The 19,467-nt window shown below is 41.4% G+C and overlaps 1 protein-coding gene across 2 annotated transcripts in view; it reads left to right on the forward strand.

Moving 5' to 3' along the window:
* TNFSF11 (TNF superfamily member 11) overlaps positions 1-9,793 on the forward strand; it is a 33,482-nt gene extending 23,689 nt beyond the window's left edge. For both annotated transcript variants that reach the window (XM_090025194.1, XM_090025203.1), the window contains exons 3-5: positions 854-902; positions 985-1,083; positions 6,921-9,793. In XM_090025194.1, the coding sequence (XP_089881320.1) occupies positions 854-902; positions 985-1,083; positions 6,921-7,342 (570 nt within the window). In that variant the 3' untranslated portion in view covers positions 7,343-9,793. The remainder of the gene's footprint in view (positions 1-853; positions 903-984; positions 1,084-6,920) is intronic.
* The last annotated feature ends 9,674 nt before the right edge of the window (positions 9,794-19,467 follow it).

The following is a 19,467-nucleotide window of genomic DNA, read 5'->3' on the forward strand; positions in this document are numbered from 1 at the left end:
ACTTTGCTTATAAAGTTAGTCTGTATTAGTTCAAAAGAAGAGTAGGAATGCAGTGTTGGTACAGTCACAACTTATATATTTCTACGTCATGCTTTTGGCCAATAGTAATAGTTTATTTTCATTAAAATTCACCTACATTATAATTAACACTTGCTTTCACAGATGTCCAGACTGCTTGCCTCATGTATGGATGTGCAAGATGCCTTTCCCATCTTATTCTTGTGTACTCTATCAGGGGCCAGGCACATTTTCAGTCCGGAATTAATTTGAGAGTAAGCAGCTGTCCCTGCAAACAGGAACGCAAGCTACCCCAAAGGAGGCACGATTATTGTTCTCCTGCAAGAGACCACATAATTGGCTGGCTGTGAAGGAGAAAGATTGCTGTCCCTCCCTGCCTGATTGCCCATACAGAGTGGTTCAGTCAAGATGCTCAGCCTCTCTACATTTTTAGACTGAAACCACATGCTGGTCCCTACACAGAGCTGCCTCTTTATGGTACTATTTGGCCCCTGTAGATCCAAATTGTTCCATAAACCCTATCATTCAGTGTAACAAATATTTTGCAGCTGATATTTTGTTATTATAATAGTTGAGTAATTTTTGCAGAAATAACCCTAAGTGTAATAATTATAAAAGGTTATAGGCATCATCCTATTAGTGTGATCCTTAATTTTCAAATATTGCCCCAATAATTGCCCAACCTGCAATCTTGAAAATAAGCGTTCTTGACTCTTGGATACATGGTGCTGAAAAACGTTATTTCAAGATAGGTTGTTTATGTTGTGTTATCTGCAGTACGCTGTATTGAAAAAACATGACAGTATAATAAAGTAATAGTTCTTTTTCATTATAGGAGGTACAAAGGATCATTGCTGGAAGAGAGTCACCAGTATCAGAAAAGGGTAAGCACCAGCCTATGATAAGAATCATTTGAAATTCTGCTAATGTGTTCTTTGAAGTAATGCAATTTCTTTTTATCTCTAGCTATAATGGAAGCACCGTGGTCAAACCCTTCAAAGAAAAACAAACCTGAGAAACAGCCCTTTGCCCATCTTATTATTGATGATAAGAACATTCCAATTGGTGAGTCCACTTTTAATTAAATACGTCTAAGAATATTATGTCTGTATTAAATTCTGATATGTCTAAAATATTAAGTAATATATAAAGCATTGAAGCCAAGACAAAAGCCAGACATTGAATGCTGAATAGACAGATAAATAACATTTGCAGTTTGGTGTGTTCAGTACAAACATTGGGACTTGGCTCATCTTAGAATTCTGACAGATGCTTCCAAATCACAGGATGTGGTGCTTAGGGGGATGTTACTAACTGGGACCTCTGCAGTGTACAAGCAGTCCAGCAAATTCCTGAAATGTGTTGGGGATAACTTTTTGGTACAGGCAGCAGAGAGGTCAACCTGGGGGTGAGGGGAGGGGGAGCCCTTCTTGACTTGACTACTAACAGAGAGGAATTGGTTTAGAATGTGAAGGTAACTTGGGTAACACTGACAATGAAATGATAGAGTTCAAGATCAAGGGAAGGAGGGAGGGAGAGCACCAGACTAAGGATATTGGACTTCAGAAAAGCAGACTTTAACAACCTCAGGGAACTTGTAGGCAGGATCCCTTTGGAGGAAAGTCTGAGGGAAAAATGAGTCCAGGAGAGATGACTGTACTTTAAGGAGGCCCTTTTAAGGATGCAGGAGCAAGCTATCCCAATGTGACAATAGCACGGGAAGTGCAACAGGAGTTCAGCCTGGCTTGACAACCGTTTTTTCAGTTGGTTGAAACTCAAAATGGAATCCTACAAGAAGTGGCGACATGAATGTCACGTTCCCCCAGTGGCTGGGCGGGCACGGCAGTGGTAAACATGGAGCTCCCACAGATGCCGCCAGTGCTGTTGGTGCAGGGGGGAGAGGGGGAGGGAGGCAGTGGTGAGTTCTGAACAGGGGTTGGGGACCACTCACAGACAGCGTCGGTGGTGGCCAGCAACAATCACTGACTGCCTGCAGATGCCACTGGCAGTATTGGCAGCAAGGGGTGGGGGTGGCGAGTGGTGACTGACCACAGGCATGGGTGCATAGGGGATGCAATGTCTTGCTTAGGGGGTGCACATGCACCCGCATGCACCCCCTATGTGTTGCCAATGAGTGGCGACTTGGTCATAGTACCAGGGAAGAGCATGCAGGGAGAAAATTAGGAAGGCCAAGGAACGATTTGAGATGTAGCTGGCAAGGGACATAAAAGGCAACAAAAAGGAATTCTACAAGTATGTCAGAAGTAAGAGGAAGACCAGAGAAACCAGCCTTATGGAATGAAGATGGCAATCTAGCTATAGATGATGCAAGGAAGGCTAAAGTATTGAATGCCTTTCTTTCTTTACTCTTCACAAATGGGGGGTCGGGAGCAAAAGGAGTCATTCTGGGGAAGGAGGCAAACAACATAGACTAATGGAAGAGGTAAGGGATTACTTGGAGAACATAGATACATTCAAGTCAGCAGGGCCAGATGGGATGAACCATAAGTAGAGACCTACCTAAATCACAGTGAAACTAAACAGTTTTTGTGGGTTGGTTGTAGCAGAAAGAGCAAATTCTGCAGATATTTCCCAGAACTTCTCCGCTAGCCCTTCTCCTTGGCACTGATTGATGCAGTGGTCCTAATCGGGGAGGAGGGACAAGCTGTGTAACCCTTTCGGCTGGTGTCTTCCCTCCCAGTGAGCTGCAAGTCTGTGCCTCAGCAGCAGCAAGGACCATTGGCTCCCACTGGGGAGCCAGCATCTAAACTTTATGATTTTTTTTAAGTTGATTTTGTGGACAGTCCCAGATTTTGCGGTTTCTGTGAAACCTGCAGAATCAAAATTGATTCCCTAAGCGTAAGGAAAAGAAGGAATTGGCTATGGTCATTTAAGAGCCACTGACTATCTTTGTGAACTCATGGAGGTTGGGTGAGATCCTAGATGACTGGAACAGGCAAATATAGTATCCATCTTTTAAAAAAGAGAAGAAGGAAGATATGGGGAACCACCGACCAGTCAGCCTGACCTTGATACTTGGAAAGATCAAGGATCAGGTCCTATTGTGAAGTATCTACAGGTGATCAGGATCAGTCTGTGTGGACTGACCAAGAGCAAGTCATTCCTGATCAACCTGATTTCCTTTAATAGGGTGGATTGGGGGAGAACAGTGGATGTGATATACCTTAACTTTAGCATGGCTTATAATACCATCTTCCAGAACATCCTCATTAATTAGCTATGGAAATACAGACAAGATGAAAGTAATGTAAGGTTGTATCATTGTATGCAGTGACTAGTCATCAGTGGCTCAATGTTTAGTTGGGAAGAGGTATCAAGTAAGGTTCTCCAGGGGTCTATTTATGTCCAGTATTGTTTAGAACTTCATTAAAGATTTAGACAATGGGATTGAGCGCAGGATTAGCAAATTTGCAGACAGCACTAAGTTGGGTGGAGTTGCAGATACTCTGAAGGGTAGGGCTAGGATTCAGAATAACCTGGATAGACTGGAATGGAAAAACTGTTCACAGTCAACCAAATTAAATTCAGCATGGACAAATGCACTTGTATCCAGGCATGCAATTGTTCTGTCCCAAGCTGCTGAATGACTGGCAAGGCTGCAAAGCTGCAGAGGGACCTGGGGATTACAATAGACCATAAGCTGAATATGAGCCAAGAGTGTACTCTTGTTGCAAAACACCCCACAGCATATTGGGTTATATCAATGGGAGTGTCACTTGCAAATCAAGGAAAGTGATTCTTGCACTCTATTCAGTACTGGTCAGGCTATGTCTGGAGTTCTGTGTCCAGTTTTGGGCCCCACGTTTCAAGAAGGGTTGTGGGCAGTTTGGAAAGAGTTCAGTTGAGAGGAACAAAAATGATTAGAGGCCTGAGAGGTAAGATTTGTCAGCAAAGGTTGAAAGAACTTGGGTTATTTAGTCAAGAGCAGAGAAGACTGAGGGAAATATTTGGTAAAAGTCTTCAAATACCTGCAGGTTGATTATAGACAGGGTGGAGAAGGCCACAGGGAACAGGACTAGGAGCAGTGGCCTCAAGCTTCAGCAAGGGAAATTTAGGTTGGAGATTTGGTGGAACTTTCTGACAATGAGGGAGGTCAAATACCATATTTACTCAAATATAAAATTACACTGATTATAAGATGGACCCCCACTAATTAGATTCTTTATATGGGAAAAATTATAAATTTGTTTTAATTTTCCAGGCATAGAATCTAATTATTGGAGGTTTGCCTTGAATTTGCCCCCCCTCCTAATTCTGTAGCAGGGAAAATAAATCTGGGGGGGGGGCGGTCAGGTTGCCTCTGTACCCTCTGCCTCCCCACAGCTTCTTCCCCCTGCAGTACATTTCCTTCCCCCTTACTGTCAGACTCTACTCTCCCTGAGCACGTGGAAGTGAGGAGCAAATCTGGAAACAAAGACCTTGAAATAAACATGGCTGTAGTAATTTGCATATAGTACCCATACACTTAGTTTACCTAGAATTGATGCATTTTACCTTTTTTGAAACTGTTGCAAATTTTCAGGATAAACACACTTTTAAGCAGCACTTTAGCACTTACTTATATGTAGTAAAAACTATGCTATTAGTCCAAAGACAAAAGGCTCATGACTTACCATATAATTCATTGGGCTGGGCCCCAGTAGAGTTAACAGCATTTCAGACCATGGTGACCCCACAGCTCAGCTCGTCCCCATATGCATGTGTACTCCAAATACCGCCCCCCCCCTCCCTCCCCACCAAAAAAGGATCCATGTGCTAATTAGGCCTCCACTCATGACTGGAACCACCTGCTTTTGTAAGGGACACATGTGCATGCACACATTTGGTATTTCAGTACCTTCAGGCCACACCCATTCCCTCCTGGGGGAACAACTGCCTGTTTACTTATGCGCACATGCACATACATGTATGCACACACACTCCCATCAATATGTTTGCCCAATATGTGCCATGTATTTTATAATCATGCTCAATGTTGGCTGCATTTAATCATCTTCACACTTGGTTTCTATTACTGAGCATATGCTCCTTTTGGCAGCAGTTTAATGATAGATAGCATATTTAGTGAGGTGTTGCTGTGTGTGAATACAAGACAAGGGGCTTTTTTCCCTATGCCAACTGAGGGGAGAAACCTTGTCTTGTATTCAAGTAAATATGTGCAACCCCTGCTTAGCACTCTTAATTGGTTCTGGAAAAACCGAGCGTTAAGCAGACCACTCTAAGCAAAACCCAATTTCCCACCCACTTGCTGCCACTCACCGCTTCTTGCTGCCATTGCCACTTCTCCCAACTCCCCCACCTGCTTGATGACTGGCTGCTCTGGCACCATGTGCCAGCCCAGGCCCTGCGCTCCTGCTGCCCTGCCTTGGCCCTGGGGCACGCCTGCCCACCCACTCACTGCTGCTCACCGCTTATCATTGCTGCTGCTGCTGCTTCTCCCCACTGAAACTAGCTGATTCCACTGAGTGCTATAATGAAACTGGCTGAGCACTCAGTGGAATCGGGTACGAATTTTAAATGAGCGCTATAACGAAATAGTGCTAAGTAAATACCGAGTTAAGCGGGGGTTGCCTGTATTGGAACAAGCTATGTAGAGAAGTTGTGGAATCTCCATCCCTAGAAACTTTACAAATCAGGTTGGACAGACACTTGGCTGGGGTAGATTAGTCAGGGGTTATCCTGCCTTGAGCAGGAGACTGGATTAGATGACCTCATGAGATTCCTTCCAGCCCTAATTTCTTATGATCCTTTTTGAGAACTTTGAAACACTGGATGTGCTGGAAAGTCTCATTGGTCTGTGAGGATCTGAAATACCTTCTTCCATCTTCTCACCAGGTTTGTGTGTTTTACATGTGCATGGACACAATACCCACTCCAGTGTTTGGTATCTGCTCCCATCTCAACTCACCAGACATGCCTGAGTTCACTTGGGCAGTGAAAGCAATGTAGTAATATTAGTGTAGCTCTATCTAGAGCTAATTAGCATTATATTCTGCTTGGGGCAATGTAGCTTTATTGCTTCCAATACCCAAGTTACCTCATCACCACCCTAGGTTTGCAACTTGTCCTAGACTTATCGACCACAGTCAAAGCTGAGGCTTGTGGTATTCACTCAAGCATTGGATTAAGCCTCTAAACAAATGTTGCATGAAGAGACTTTTTAATGACATATTTGGTGTACAGAATGACTAGGAGAATATACAACAGGAACCATGCACATTATTTTGCTGTAGTAGAAATGCACAGTCATATTGATTTTTAGGGGTTTTTTAATCACAAATTAAAACCATGTTTACCTTTTTATTGCCTTCTGTTGTTAAATTTGTAGAGCATAACAAATTAAATATGACAACTTTATAGCCTTTTTATTGGGGGGAAAAATATTACTGTTCAACTCCCTGCACTCTTTTCATGTACTGTTTATTTCAGTCATTCATATGGTACCCAGCATCACAATCTTACTGGTTTTACATGGTAAAAACATTTACGTACACAGGCCTGTCTGCCCTGTTTTCCAGCTCAAAATCTCAAATTTTGTCTTCCTCAAGTGTGCATTCTAATAAGCTGCAGAATGAAATTGATAACCCCGGATGCATCTTACACCACTTTCTGCATATGTCCAGCCTTGGCTTTCCAAGCATTTCCAATAGTGATGAAAGTGCTCCACCTGCTATATGATTTGGAATATGCTGCCAGTGAATAAATTCAGCTTCTGCTCTGAAGCTTGAGACTAGGTTGTCCTTATCTTAGTCTATATAAATAGAGTTGCTGTGAATACTAAAAATATAATAAAGGTATTTGACCCTGCTTAACTTTGTATGAAGTGTCTGTAAATGGAAAGTAATTATTCTGCTAAACCTTTTTTTTCTTCTTTTCTTTAGGCACACGGAAAGTGAACCTTACATCCTGGCATCATAACAAAGGCCAGGCAAACTTATCGAATATGACATTCATTGATGGAAGGCTAATAGTCAATCAAGATGGGTTTTATTACGTTTATGCCAACATTTGTTTCAGACATCATGAAACTTCAGGAAACCTAACTAGAAAAGGGCTTCAACTGATGGTGTACATAACCAAAGCAAACTTTAAGACAAAGCGTGCTGATGTTCTTATGAAGGGAGGAAGCACCAAATACTGGTCAGGAAATTCAGAATTTCATTTTTATTCTGTAAATGTAGGAGGATTTTTTAAATTTAAGTTTGGTGAAGTAATAGGTATCCAGGTATCAAACCCATCATTACTGGATTCATCTCAAGAAGCAACTTATTTTGGTGCCTTCAAAGTCACAGAGATAGATTGAGTTGTTGCAAGATTTCATGTCTCAATGTATGTTTTCTATGGCTTTTTACTATAAAAAAAAAAGAAAAAAAAAAGAAAAAAAAGAAAAGAAAAAAAAGGTTTTTGACACTCTTATAGTGTGGTCAGAGACTACTGGGAGATGTAACAAAATCTTTCAGGGCCCAGTTGCTCCCGTGTAACCATTGGCAATGTATTGTTCACCTGACCAGGTTTTGACCTACAGTGACTCTAGTCACTGTAGATACATAAGAAGATAAGAATTGCCATTGACTAGGATGGACCATAGGTCCATCTTGCCCAGCATCCTGTGTCATAGTGACAGAATGGATGCTGAAAGGGTATGACCATGTTTTTTTCCTCCCGTTCCTTTCTAACTTGCAGCCCTCAGCATTCAATATCTAGGATGTTCAAATTCAGAAGCTGTATCCCTAACTCCCATGCTCAGTAGTTACAGTGCAAGCAAATTACACAGCAAGCCTGAGGCTGGTGTGTACCAGTTTAACACCTCTGTAACATTGTTGACTTCAACGGAGTTAGGATGATATTACAGCAAGATCAGAATCAGACCTGATATTTTTACGGTTTTGAACTGCTATTAGCAAATTCTGCCCCAGCTTTTACACCCCATGCTACTCTTTTGACCTCAGTACAGATGTAAGAGAGGACGGGAACTGGCCCATCAAATTTGCAAGAGGCTCAGTTCCGCAAGGGATTCAGCATTCTGGCCCTGATCCAGAAAAGCAGTTAAGCATGTGACCAGAAGCAGATCTTGGATTTTGAAAAAGAGGAGGTGGGGAAGAAGGGAATGTGGTGGAGAGCTCACTGGCACCAGGTGTGACTGCTTGCAATGGATGGATCACTGTGTGTGTAGTAGAAAGTCAAAGGGTAGTACAATTGCAGCTCCCCCTGCACCCACACAAACACACCCTTTCTTCTTGGTTTATCTCTGTATGTAACTAGCCCTATTGAAGGCAATGGGATCACTCAGATGGCTAATTAAATATATATTGACTTGCTGGGCTGGATGAAGGCTAGAGTGTTCAGTGCTTTGGCAGCATGAGCTTTAGATTTTAAGTTAATGCCAGTGTGATGATCTAAACAGATACTACATGTGGACTTTTCAGAAGGGCTGTATAGGGGTCCTGGGTTTACAGTTATAGAGAGCTAACTGCAAGACTGTTTTAGTATCATTGCACATGTGTGTACAAAAACAGAATTCTGATGTGTTGAGTCCCTTTGAACTGTTACATTATGCCAGAATCTGCAAATACTTCTTTTTAAAGCAAAGTATGTATTTTTGTATTCTGTAATATCTAAAGTTATATTTCAGATGTAAATTATATTTGTCCTATAGTATTTGATACAAAATATTTAAAAAACCTCCTGTTTGTATATTTTAATGTTTTTAATATACAGACATGTTTAACTGGTGCACTTTGATCCCAATGGGAAAAATTGCAGCTAAAAAAGATTGTTTGCAATTAGCAAATGTAATATATTTCTTTTGTTCTTTTTAACTTAATAGATTGCTGTTAAACTTGTCAGTATTAAGAAAGCTAAAACCAAAATAATAAATAATTGGATCAGAATTTTGGTCAACAGGTTCCTTTCAAACATACAAGGTAAATGACTTTACAAAGCTGGCATTACTTAAGAATACCTACAGGGCCACATGAATCTGTCAAGAGTATTTATAGTGTACTCCACTTATATGCTTGCCAGACAAGTGCATAATTTGCTTAACTGCATAATACAATGCCAGTCCCAATGTGTTGCCTGTTGCTTATATTTGAACAAATACTGATGATCTGTATATCAGTTAAGTGCATATCTGCTTAAGTGCATAGCATCTTTCAGCCACTTTCTGTAACTTAATTGTACTCCATTTAACTGCACCAGACACAGTGAAAGAGAAACAGCTGTTAAAGCGCTGCTATTAGAAGCTTAGAAACCAACTGGATCCCATCCTATCCAAGATTTCTAGTCCAAGCTCTGAAAATGACAGGAGCTAGTCAGCTTGAAGGCTGCTAATAGCCAAGTGCTGACACTGCTGTAAGCAGTGCTTGTTGGCACTTTGTCAACCTCCCAAACTGATTAATCAACCCTATCTTCAAGGCTTTTAATATAACCCTGACAGTGAGGGGAAATCATCAGTTTTGTGGTGGCTGGTACCATAATATAACCAGCCTTGTTTATGTTAAGATTAGATAAATACATATTCCAGGTAAGTACATATGGAAGTCCCAAAGCTGTGCACTTAAACAGAGTAGGCTGTATGTAATTATTGAACTGGCATTTATTTCCTGCAATAGATGCTGCAAATTGTAAATTCTGTAAAATAATTATTGTATCATAACTGTTTTTATAAAATAAATCGTCAGAGGCTTATTTACTAAGAAAACAAGCTGAATTCACTAGCAGTTATTTTATACTGTATAATAAACTTTTTTTACAAAATACATTTCCAAGAAAACAAAAAAGAACTGTGGCTTTTTCTTGCCCCACTTCCTTTCACTTTTGTGCTTTTATAACCCTTTTGTTCACCATAGTAGAGTTTGCAGCCCTCTTATAGCATATCTCATTTTATGGAAGATGCATCAATTTATTATTATTTAGAGACAGATTGTATCTGTTAGAGCTTATATTATGGGGTGTTGATTTTGCTTGAAAATTCTGGAATCCCCCATAAAAATAATCAAATATAAACTTTAAAGGGAAAAGAGATTAAATGGTTCAAATCTGCTTTTGCTTACACTGAAATAATGCAAAACCTCTCATCTATTTGGAATGGATATCGACAACAAAATCAAGTCAGGATAAATACCAAGTAAAGTAGCAAACCTTAAGTGTTTTTAGGGCAAAGGGGATGAAACTCGCATTTTGTGTTAGTCTAAGACACCCTGTGGATGAATATTAGAAATGTTAGAATGAAATACTAATGCTCAAAACATTGGCAGTAGTAGGGTTATTATCTCTACCAACTTGACAAAAACAATACCATCTCTTCTTGAGAGGGTGGGTAGTAAACCCTCACAGTCCAAAACCTACCATGGTTTTATGGAGACGTACAGAAAATATATGGTCATTACATGAAGATCAGCTTATATTCTTCAATGTAAGAGCAGAACACTTTGATTCCTCTGTCCAGCTAGTCCTACCCCACTTTTGGATTTGCCCTTAGGTTTGTATGTGCTTTTGCTGACTCATTTGCTTTCTTCCAGTACTCAGCCTATTGGAGTTATCATCTTTCGTTATTGCACACTCAAATAATATTAATTTGGTTGGACAGGTATGTAGCTATCAGTTTTTAAAGACAATATCCTGAACTCAAGACTGTTTAGCACCTCTGCTTTCAATCATTTTCCTTCCACAAAGTTTTGATGCAACTGATAATATCTTCTTTTACATTGTCCTGAATATAACAGCTAAGAACTAGTCCCCATGTCTCCTTTATTTTCTGTTAGCAGGTAAGAGGGTCCCCCCCCCCTTTGTTATAGTTAAAAATGAAGTTCCCTGCAATATTGCAATTAGTTTTGTTTTTGTTGAATTAATCAATCCTTTTACAAAATTGGCATTGAGGAAAATCATAAGAATGACAATTTATGGGGAAATTGAGAAGCTGAATGCATAAAATTAGGATTGTCAACAATATATTGATAGATCAGACCATTCTTTCTTTGCAAATGAGATTGGAGTAAGGCCTCTAGGCTGATATTTCCTGTTGTAAGAGAAGAGGAAGCTCAGAGTTATAGGTCACCAGCCATCTTAATGCTCATTTCCCCCCCGCCATTCTGGTCTAAGCTTATAAACTTTTATATTTATTATCAGTCATATTTCCAAAGTGGTGGAAAGCTTCCATAGCTTGGATTCTTTGAATAGTCTTTTTAGTTTCCTTTGTAATTCCATTTCTTGTTAGATCAAACCAGACTTTTTACTCAGATGGCTACAGTGGTGTCAATCTGTAACACTGTTAAATCCGCATGAAACCTCATTTGCCTTTAATGCCTCTTTCTGGAGTTACATATATAAAGTGATATATATTGATGTGTCTTTCTTTGTACTTGATGCAAACTTCAGCAAGTCAATGGTAGCTGGATAAAAATAGATTGCATCCTTCTAACTTCAAATGAATGTCACTAGCTTTTAGCAAGAAGCAAGGTTTATTTGAGAGTTCCTTTTATTGGACCAACTGCATAGTGGGGAGTGATGTTAAGCAAGCTTTCAGGCTCAAAGTACTTCTCCCCAGTTCTACGAAAGAAGCAGATACAGCCAAATGTATAATATAAAGCTAAATTCGAGATACCTGGTGTTTAGGTTTTACCTAGCATTTAGCTTAGGCACTTTGAGCCTGAAAGCTTGTCTAACATCTCTCCCAACTATGCAGTTGGTCCAATAAAATTAATCATCAAACAAATCTTCTTGTTTATTGTATGTTTCCTGGATCATCGGGGTATACCATCACTGCCCGTACTGCTGACTTTCAGATAGTTCTGAAACTTAGGGGTTGCCAACCTGTGGCATGAGTGGCATTGGCAGCTTCTGCATGTGACACATGATAGATCAAGGAGGGGACAGGCAGCAGAGCAGTAGTTTGAACAGGAAGCAAGAGGGAATGCAGCAGTTTGGGCAGGGAACAGAAAACTGAGCAGGAGATTGGGGAGGGAGCACAGACTGCAGAGTAAAAGGAGAGCAGCAGATTGGGCAGAGGAAAGGGATCAGAGCCATGCTAAATGAGCATGTGGGACTAATTTGTGGCATACCTGCCAAAAAGGTTGGCACCCACTACTCTTATTGAGCACTTACACAGGTGCTAAACACCTGCTCTGATGCACGTAAATTAGCATGCATTGGAGCAGACTCAACTGAGTCAATTAGCACACTCCAGCAGCATTGGTGTCTCATATATGCAGCATTCCTGCTCTTCAAAATGGTGGTGGGGGCTCTTTACAGCTTGTTGAATGAGCTTTAGGTAAAGCGCCCTCACTGCCATATTGAAGCGCAGAATGCTGAATACACAAGAAGCTGCAAGCGCTTTAAGAGTTCCTCTAATTTAAAGCCCCCCGCTTAACCCCGGAGGAAATGTAAACATGGATGTTCCAGATTAAGCCTTACAGCTGGTCATCACCATAATATCCTATTTCTCGCTTTTTTTTTAAAGTTGTCTTTTCATTTATGGATTTTCAGTCTGAGTTGAATGTTCCTATTTGGTTTCCAGTTAATTTCAAAATGATGTACAAATTTGAAAAATGTGGGGAAACCCATAACTCTTGAAGAGACAGCTGTTGGCTGAGGGATTTTCCAGGAGAGAAAACAAAACCAGGCTTTTCTTGACTCTGACAGTATTCATTTTTCTCTAAACCCCACCACATATCCTGTCAAGGCAGTTGTGCCTCAGTATTGTTTTATATGATTCTTTCGAGTGGTGCAATGGCTCCGGTTTTGGTAGCGCTTTGTGCATTAAAAACAGACAAGATGCAGTTTATGCATTATATTGATCCACTATCAACTGAGTAATCCCTGTTTGTCACTAAAAGTCTTAGCTCAGTTTAAACTAATGACAAAGGAAGGAAGGGTTTTGAGTCTTGATTCCTGAAGTCACAATTCCAGAAATCATGAAGGAAGGAATTAGTTGATTGCTTTGATTATTATTTCCTTCTGCTTTGTAGTAATGAATTCAACTGTATTGTCCTGAACATAATGGTGGAGAGCTAGTCCCCATGTCTCCTTTACTTTCTGTTTGCAGGTAAGAGGGTTTTCCTCCTCTCCTTTGTTATAGTTAAAAATGAAATTCCCTGCAGTATTGTGATTAGTTTTGTTTTTGTTGAATTAATCAATCCTTTTACAAAATTAGCATTGAGGCAAATCATAGGAATGACAATTTATGGGGAAATTGAGAAGCTGAATGCATAAAATTAGGATTGTCAACAATATATTGATAGATCAGACCATCCTTTCTTTGCAAATGAGATTGTAGATAAAGACAAATAAATCAATTTTTCTCTGTCTCTCCCTCCTCTCTAAGGAATTTATTATGGCCTCAGAAACCAGGGGATAACGGTTTAGAAGGCCTGCAAAGATCTTAAGGCTGTGTACAGTACAATAGAGTACAATGAGAAAGTGAAGCTATCATTGTGAAACTGTGGGGGGACAGTGATAAAAGGACTCCTTGGATATTGCTTATGTTGTGACATGGGTTGTTTTATTATATTAATAAATAAAGAATCCAAAGTGTATTGTTGGCAAAAAAAAATGATCTGGCCAAAAGGTATAGAGTTAGCAATGGCAACAGATAGATGTAGCTACAAGATGTGCACCTGGACTGTTGGGATAATCAAACTGAACAAACTGCAAAACCAGCTGAGTGAGGCTCCACACTTAACAAGAGAAAGCAGAGATGGCTGTTAAACAGCCTCTCTAGACCAGGAGAGGGAGATGTCCTCAGAAAAACAGTTGAAAAGGAAGAAAATAGAGGGTTTTTTACCACAAAGGAAGAGAAAGCCCTCACTGACGATGTCTACATGGTAAACCTAAATGCTCTCAAACATACTGCTGCCTCATAAACCTAACTGTATTCACATGGCAGCACAGGTACTTTGCTTGGGAGAGCAGGCTAGCTGGCACTTTCATTCAGCAATGCTAATTAGCCAGCTTGAAGTGCTAGGTGGACACAATTATGTTGCTTTCAGCTGTGGCATGTAATTGACAGGGCTGCTAGTTAATATGGTAAGTTTGCCATGTAACCATTGTTCCTATGCACCATTTAAAAGGGAGAGAATGGGACCTTATCAAATAATGGTAGAATTAAGCAATTGGACCTTGTGGAAGAAGAGCTAAATGCCTCAGTTATGCTGAATTACTACTAGCAGTACAAAGCAGGATTGGACTCCCTTATGACTCTGTGTACTTACACTATGGAACATATCCAGGTTATAGGTTCTGTGAGCATCCCTATAAGACCTAAAAGCTACAACCCCCCCCTCCCCCCCCCCCCCCCCCGCCCTAGCAATTTAGGGACAATTCTGTGGGGCAGAGATTGGTTTCAAGGACTAAATCTCAAGGGTGAGGAAATTATCAAATTAGATCTTAGCAAATCACTTAAGAAAAAAGACCCCAAGGAATAAGATGAGAGAGGGCTTACACAGAGTCTAAAAAAATTGGAATTCCTTGGAACTCCCATTTTTGATCTGAGCAAAAATTTAGTCTAGCCATGTAGGGTAGCAGCAGTTTCATTACTGACTAGAGCAGCTATCGGAGAGCAGCCAATTGGATGCGTCTCCAGGTCACTATATAAAAGCTAAATTATGTTATTGCCTGCAGTAGAAAGAAAGCTGAACTGTTATTTTAGGGGTGAAAAAAATCTATTTGTATCTACATAGGAAGCCTTCTCCTGTATACTAACACATTATAAAACACCTGTGGGACTCTTCAATGGACACAAAGGCATGCTGGCTTCAGCCTTGGGTTTTAACTGCCTATGAATCTAAATTAATCTATATGGCTTAGCATCGACATCCCAATACAGATGTCATGAGCAGCTTCTTTCATAGAATAACCTGATTCTATAGAGCTTCTAGGACAGAACATAATTAGTTGTAAGGCATTAGGCCTGTGCAAAGCAGCAAGTATTCACTTTGGATTCAGATTTTGCCGATTTGAAGGACAGTGATTCTATTCGGAGATTTGAATCATTGTCCCAATTCAATTCGGTTGATCCAAAAGATTTGGCACCGCTTCAGGGATTCAGCCATAAACTAAACAGGCAGCTGAGAGCTGCCTCCAGCTGGTAAGTTTGTTGGGGCTAGGGGAGAGAGGGATTGGGGCTGGGGCTGGGGCTGGGACAAGCTGCCCAGCTGGGGCAGGGGGTAAGGGATTTGGGGAGGGGAGGCAGTGGGTGCATCATTGCTGGGAGTGGGGGCTCTGCCCTGCTGCCACTTGATAAGCCAGGGCAGGGTGGGGGGGGGGGTGAATGTGGACACAGCTTGGTCTTGGCGGAAGGGGGCAAGCGGCAGCAGAGCCCCCGCTCCCAGTGCTGCTGCACCCGCATCCCACACTCCCCCCTCCTGGCTGACAAGCAGCAACAGTACCTGGTGGCAACAGTGCCCAGCGGCAGGGCAGTCTCCGTTGCCACTGCTGATGTGGGTGCGGCAGCACTGGGACCAGGTTTTGAAGTTCTGACATGGGTTTCAACTTTGAGATGCTGAATGCTGGATACAGGTCTGTCAGTGGAAGGGGAGGGGGAAGGAAAGGGCCATAGGAGAGCAGATCAGGGCCCGTGCGGGAGGGTGGGGGTGGGGGTGGGGCTGGGGCTGGAACAGGGGGTTGGGACAAACACTGCCCAGCTGTGGCTGTGCTGGGCTCTGGGAGCGGGGGCTATGGGTGGCAGGAGAAGCCGCAGCTTGTCCGGCTGCTCCCCCGGCTGCCCCCACCGGGGCGAGCAGGCAGTGCTAGGGCTGCATTGGATGACTGCAAGAGAAGCTGCAGCTGAAGCTGCGGCTCATCTGCCTGCTCTACAGGCTGCCCCCGCTGAGGTGAGGCAGGCAGTGCCAGGGCTGTGCCGGATGACCATGGGAGGAGCCATAGATCAAGCTGCAGCTTGTCTAGCTGCTTCCCTAGCTGCCCCCACCGGGATGAGGAAGGTAGTGCCGGGGCTGAGCGGGGCAGCCTCAGGAGAAGCCGCAGCCTGTCCAGCAGCTTCTGCCACTTGTCCAGGAGGTCATAGCGGGGTGGGGGAGAGACATGTGACCCCCCAGATCTGGTATATTTACAATATAAATATATAAATAGATACATATAGACAGGTAATATAGCTACATTTATTTATTTTATATAATTGATTGAGTACTGTACACAATTCTGGGTTATTTTGGGTGAAAATAGGGTATCATACCTTGGTTTAGGAACCAATCCCCCATTTATAACATTGTTTCCTATGGGAAAATTGGTTTTGAGTCACAACATTTCGACTTAAGATGTGGTTTTCAGGAACCGATTATGTCCTGAGTCTGAGGACTGCCTGTAATCACCTCTGATGGAGAGGTGTGATTTGAAGACTGACAAAGATAAGAATAGCCTCTAAAAGGAGTACCAGGAGAATAAAGGAACAATCAACTTAAATGTGATCCCCAAATAGATCGCAGAGCAAACCACTAAATACTGAAACAAATGACTAAATAGGTTTGCAAGAGCAAGGAGGATGGAACAAGTGCAGGCCATTTACAATGTGGCCTGTGCCTGCACCTGTAGTCACAGCAGTGCTGGTGCCACAGCTTCTCCCTGTTGCCTGGCCACTGCTTGAGCAAAGCCACCCTACTGCCAAAATGTCACAGAAGACTCCAGGTGAAATAGCTTTGCAGGCCAGATCCAGCTGGCAAGCAATAGGTTGCCAACTCTTTTTTTTAGAGGATAATAAGGTGATAACAAACAGCAAACTCAGATTTGTCAAAAATAAATAATATTAAATTAATTTAATTTCCTTTGACAGGATCTAGTAGAGAGGGGAAAAGAGCAGACATATACATCTTGACTTCATTATGACAAGGTTCTTTGGGTAAATGTGATATTTTTTATTAGACCAATTATATAGCATTTATTAGACCAACTAAATCGACTCTTACGGCTTTTAACATCATCTACTAAGCAAAGTAAGGAAATATGGTCTAGATGAAATTACTATAGGTGCACAGCTGGTTGAAAAATCAGTGCTCCAATAATAGTTATCAATTGTTTGTTGTCTAACTGGAAGGACATTGCCACATGGGGTCCCACAGAGTTTTGTCCTAGGTCTGGTATTACTCAATATCTTTGTTAATGACTCTGATGAGTACATTTATAAGATTTGTGGATGCCATCAAACTAGAAGTATTTGCAAGCTCTTTGGAAGACAGGATTAGAATTCAAAGTGATCTTGATAAATTGGAAAAGGGGACTGAAATCAATAAGATAAAACTCAATAAAGGCATACATAAAGTACCAGGCTTAGGAAGGAAAAATCAAATGCATAAATAGAAAATGGGGAATAACTGATTAGGCAGCAATACTACAGAAAAAAAATGTGTGTGGTTTATAGTAGATCACAAAATGATTGAAAGACAATAATACGCTGCTACTGCAAAAAGAAAAAAAAATTCTGGAATGGAGTAACAGAAACACTGAATGTAAGACACTGGAGGTAATTACTCCCTTCTTCTTGGCACTAGAGAGAACTCAGCTGGAGTTCTGTGTCCAGCTTTGGATACCATCCTTCACAAAAGATATAGATAAATTAAAGAACCCAGAGCAACAAGAGATTTAGAAAACATGCTCATTGAAAGAACTGGGTTTTCCTAAAATAGAAAAGATAGAAGAAAGGATATGAGAACAGGCTTAAAGTAAGTGAATGATTGTTAAAAGAGAATTGTGGTTGATTGTTCTTTATGAGGCTCAGTTTAATGTGCAGCAAGAGAGATTTAAGGTAGTAACTTACAAACTAGAAGAACAATTAAGCAATACATTAGGTAACCTAACTCTATTCTGGAATTTCTATTTCTGGGCTCTTTAAGAAATGCTTAGGTTAACATCTGTTGGGGATGGTGTAGTTATACTAGATCGGGTCCCAGAGCAGATAGTAGAACTAAATGACATCTTGAGGTCCCAACCAACCCTACATTTCTATTATCCCTTTGATTAATAGATGGTCTTTGAAATAAAGAACACTTCTGAACACTAGGATGGATGAGTCTAGCCCAGCTTTTGATGGAAAGGAAGACAAATAACTCATTTGCAGTTAATGAATTACAGCTGCGAAGGGGAAAGTTTAGAGAAGCAAACTTTTCAAAAATAGACTGTGACTATCATGCCAAGGCCAGAGAACAGGGCCAGAAGAGTTAAATCCATACAGCGGTCTTTCCTGCTCACATGCAGGAGGGCTGGACCTGATGATCTGTAAGGTCCCTAACACCCATGAAACTATGAATGTGTTTCAGTATGTTTAAGGGAAATCAACTGGAATGATCTTGCAGCAATCTAATCCCCAGTTTGGAGTAAAAACAGACATTAGTTATCAGTGAATTGGGAACCTGGTAATGAATTAAGAGGTCTTCTTGGCTGGAAACACCTTTAGACGAGCCAAATAATTTGTAAATGCTTGTGCTGGTAAATTAGTTTTTAGCCTTTTTCCTTGTAGTGAGACATTGCAGCTATAAAGTAAATGGTATGAAGGGTTTTATTACAGAGATTTAAAAAAAATTTAAACAAATCTCAGTTGGCCTCCACATCCTCCTCACATTACCGGTTGTGTTCTTGCCCAATACTGCCCAGCTGCTTGTAGCCAAGACCAAAGACTGTGAATGTTTTAAACGACATGAAAAAAGTCTTAAGCTAAAATGCCACATTTTAGTATTAAGGCTCTGATTCTGCAAACACTTACATGCTAGTCTAAGTTTTCTGTGAAAAGGGTGAACATGGGAGGCTTGTCACTTGATGTCAATATTATTTTTTCCCTTTAACACTTGAACTTCTTGGGTTCCTAATATAACCTCAGCACCTAGGCTGTTGTTGCAAAGATTGGGAGTTTTACCCTAAAATAAGTCTGAACTTAGGCAGAAGGTAGGGCTGGGTGGTACCCTAGGGTATTTACACATGTGCTTCAGGAGTGGGGGTGGGGTGGGGGAGGCGCTTTAATTAAAGCAGCTCTGAGAGCCATTCTAATTAAAGCACTTGGAGCATCACGTGTATCAGCATCCATTTTTCAATGCTGGGGTGCTGATATACATGACAGCGGAGTCTGCTGGAGTTCAGTAATTACTATGCTCCAGCAGACTTGATTAATTAAGGATGCTCAGACATGCTATAATTACAGCATGTCAGAACAGCTTTGCTGATGGTGTATAGGCACCCTTAGAGGTCAACTGGTTCAGAGAGACATAAGCTTCTGTAGGCAACAACTCTGATGCTAACATCTCCCCTCAGCCTTCTCTTGAGAAGGTTGAATAGGTTCACGCCCCATAGCCTCTCCTTGTAGGCTGCTCTGCTGCCCCTTATCATGCAAGTGGCCCTCCTCTGGACCCTCTCCATGTTGTCCACATCCCTGAAGTGTGGCGCCCAGAGCTGAACGTAGTACTCCAGCTGTGGCCTGAACAGTGCTGCATA

Source organism: Crocodylus siamensis, chromosome 1, assembly GCF_052110815.1.
Source record: "Crocodylus siamensis isolate JL-2025a chromosome 1, ASM5211081v1, whole genome shotgun sequence".
In the NCBI taxonomy this organism is placed as follows: domain Eukaryota; kingdom Metazoa; phylum Chordata; order Crocodylia; family Crocodylidae; genus Crocodylus; species Crocodylus siamensis.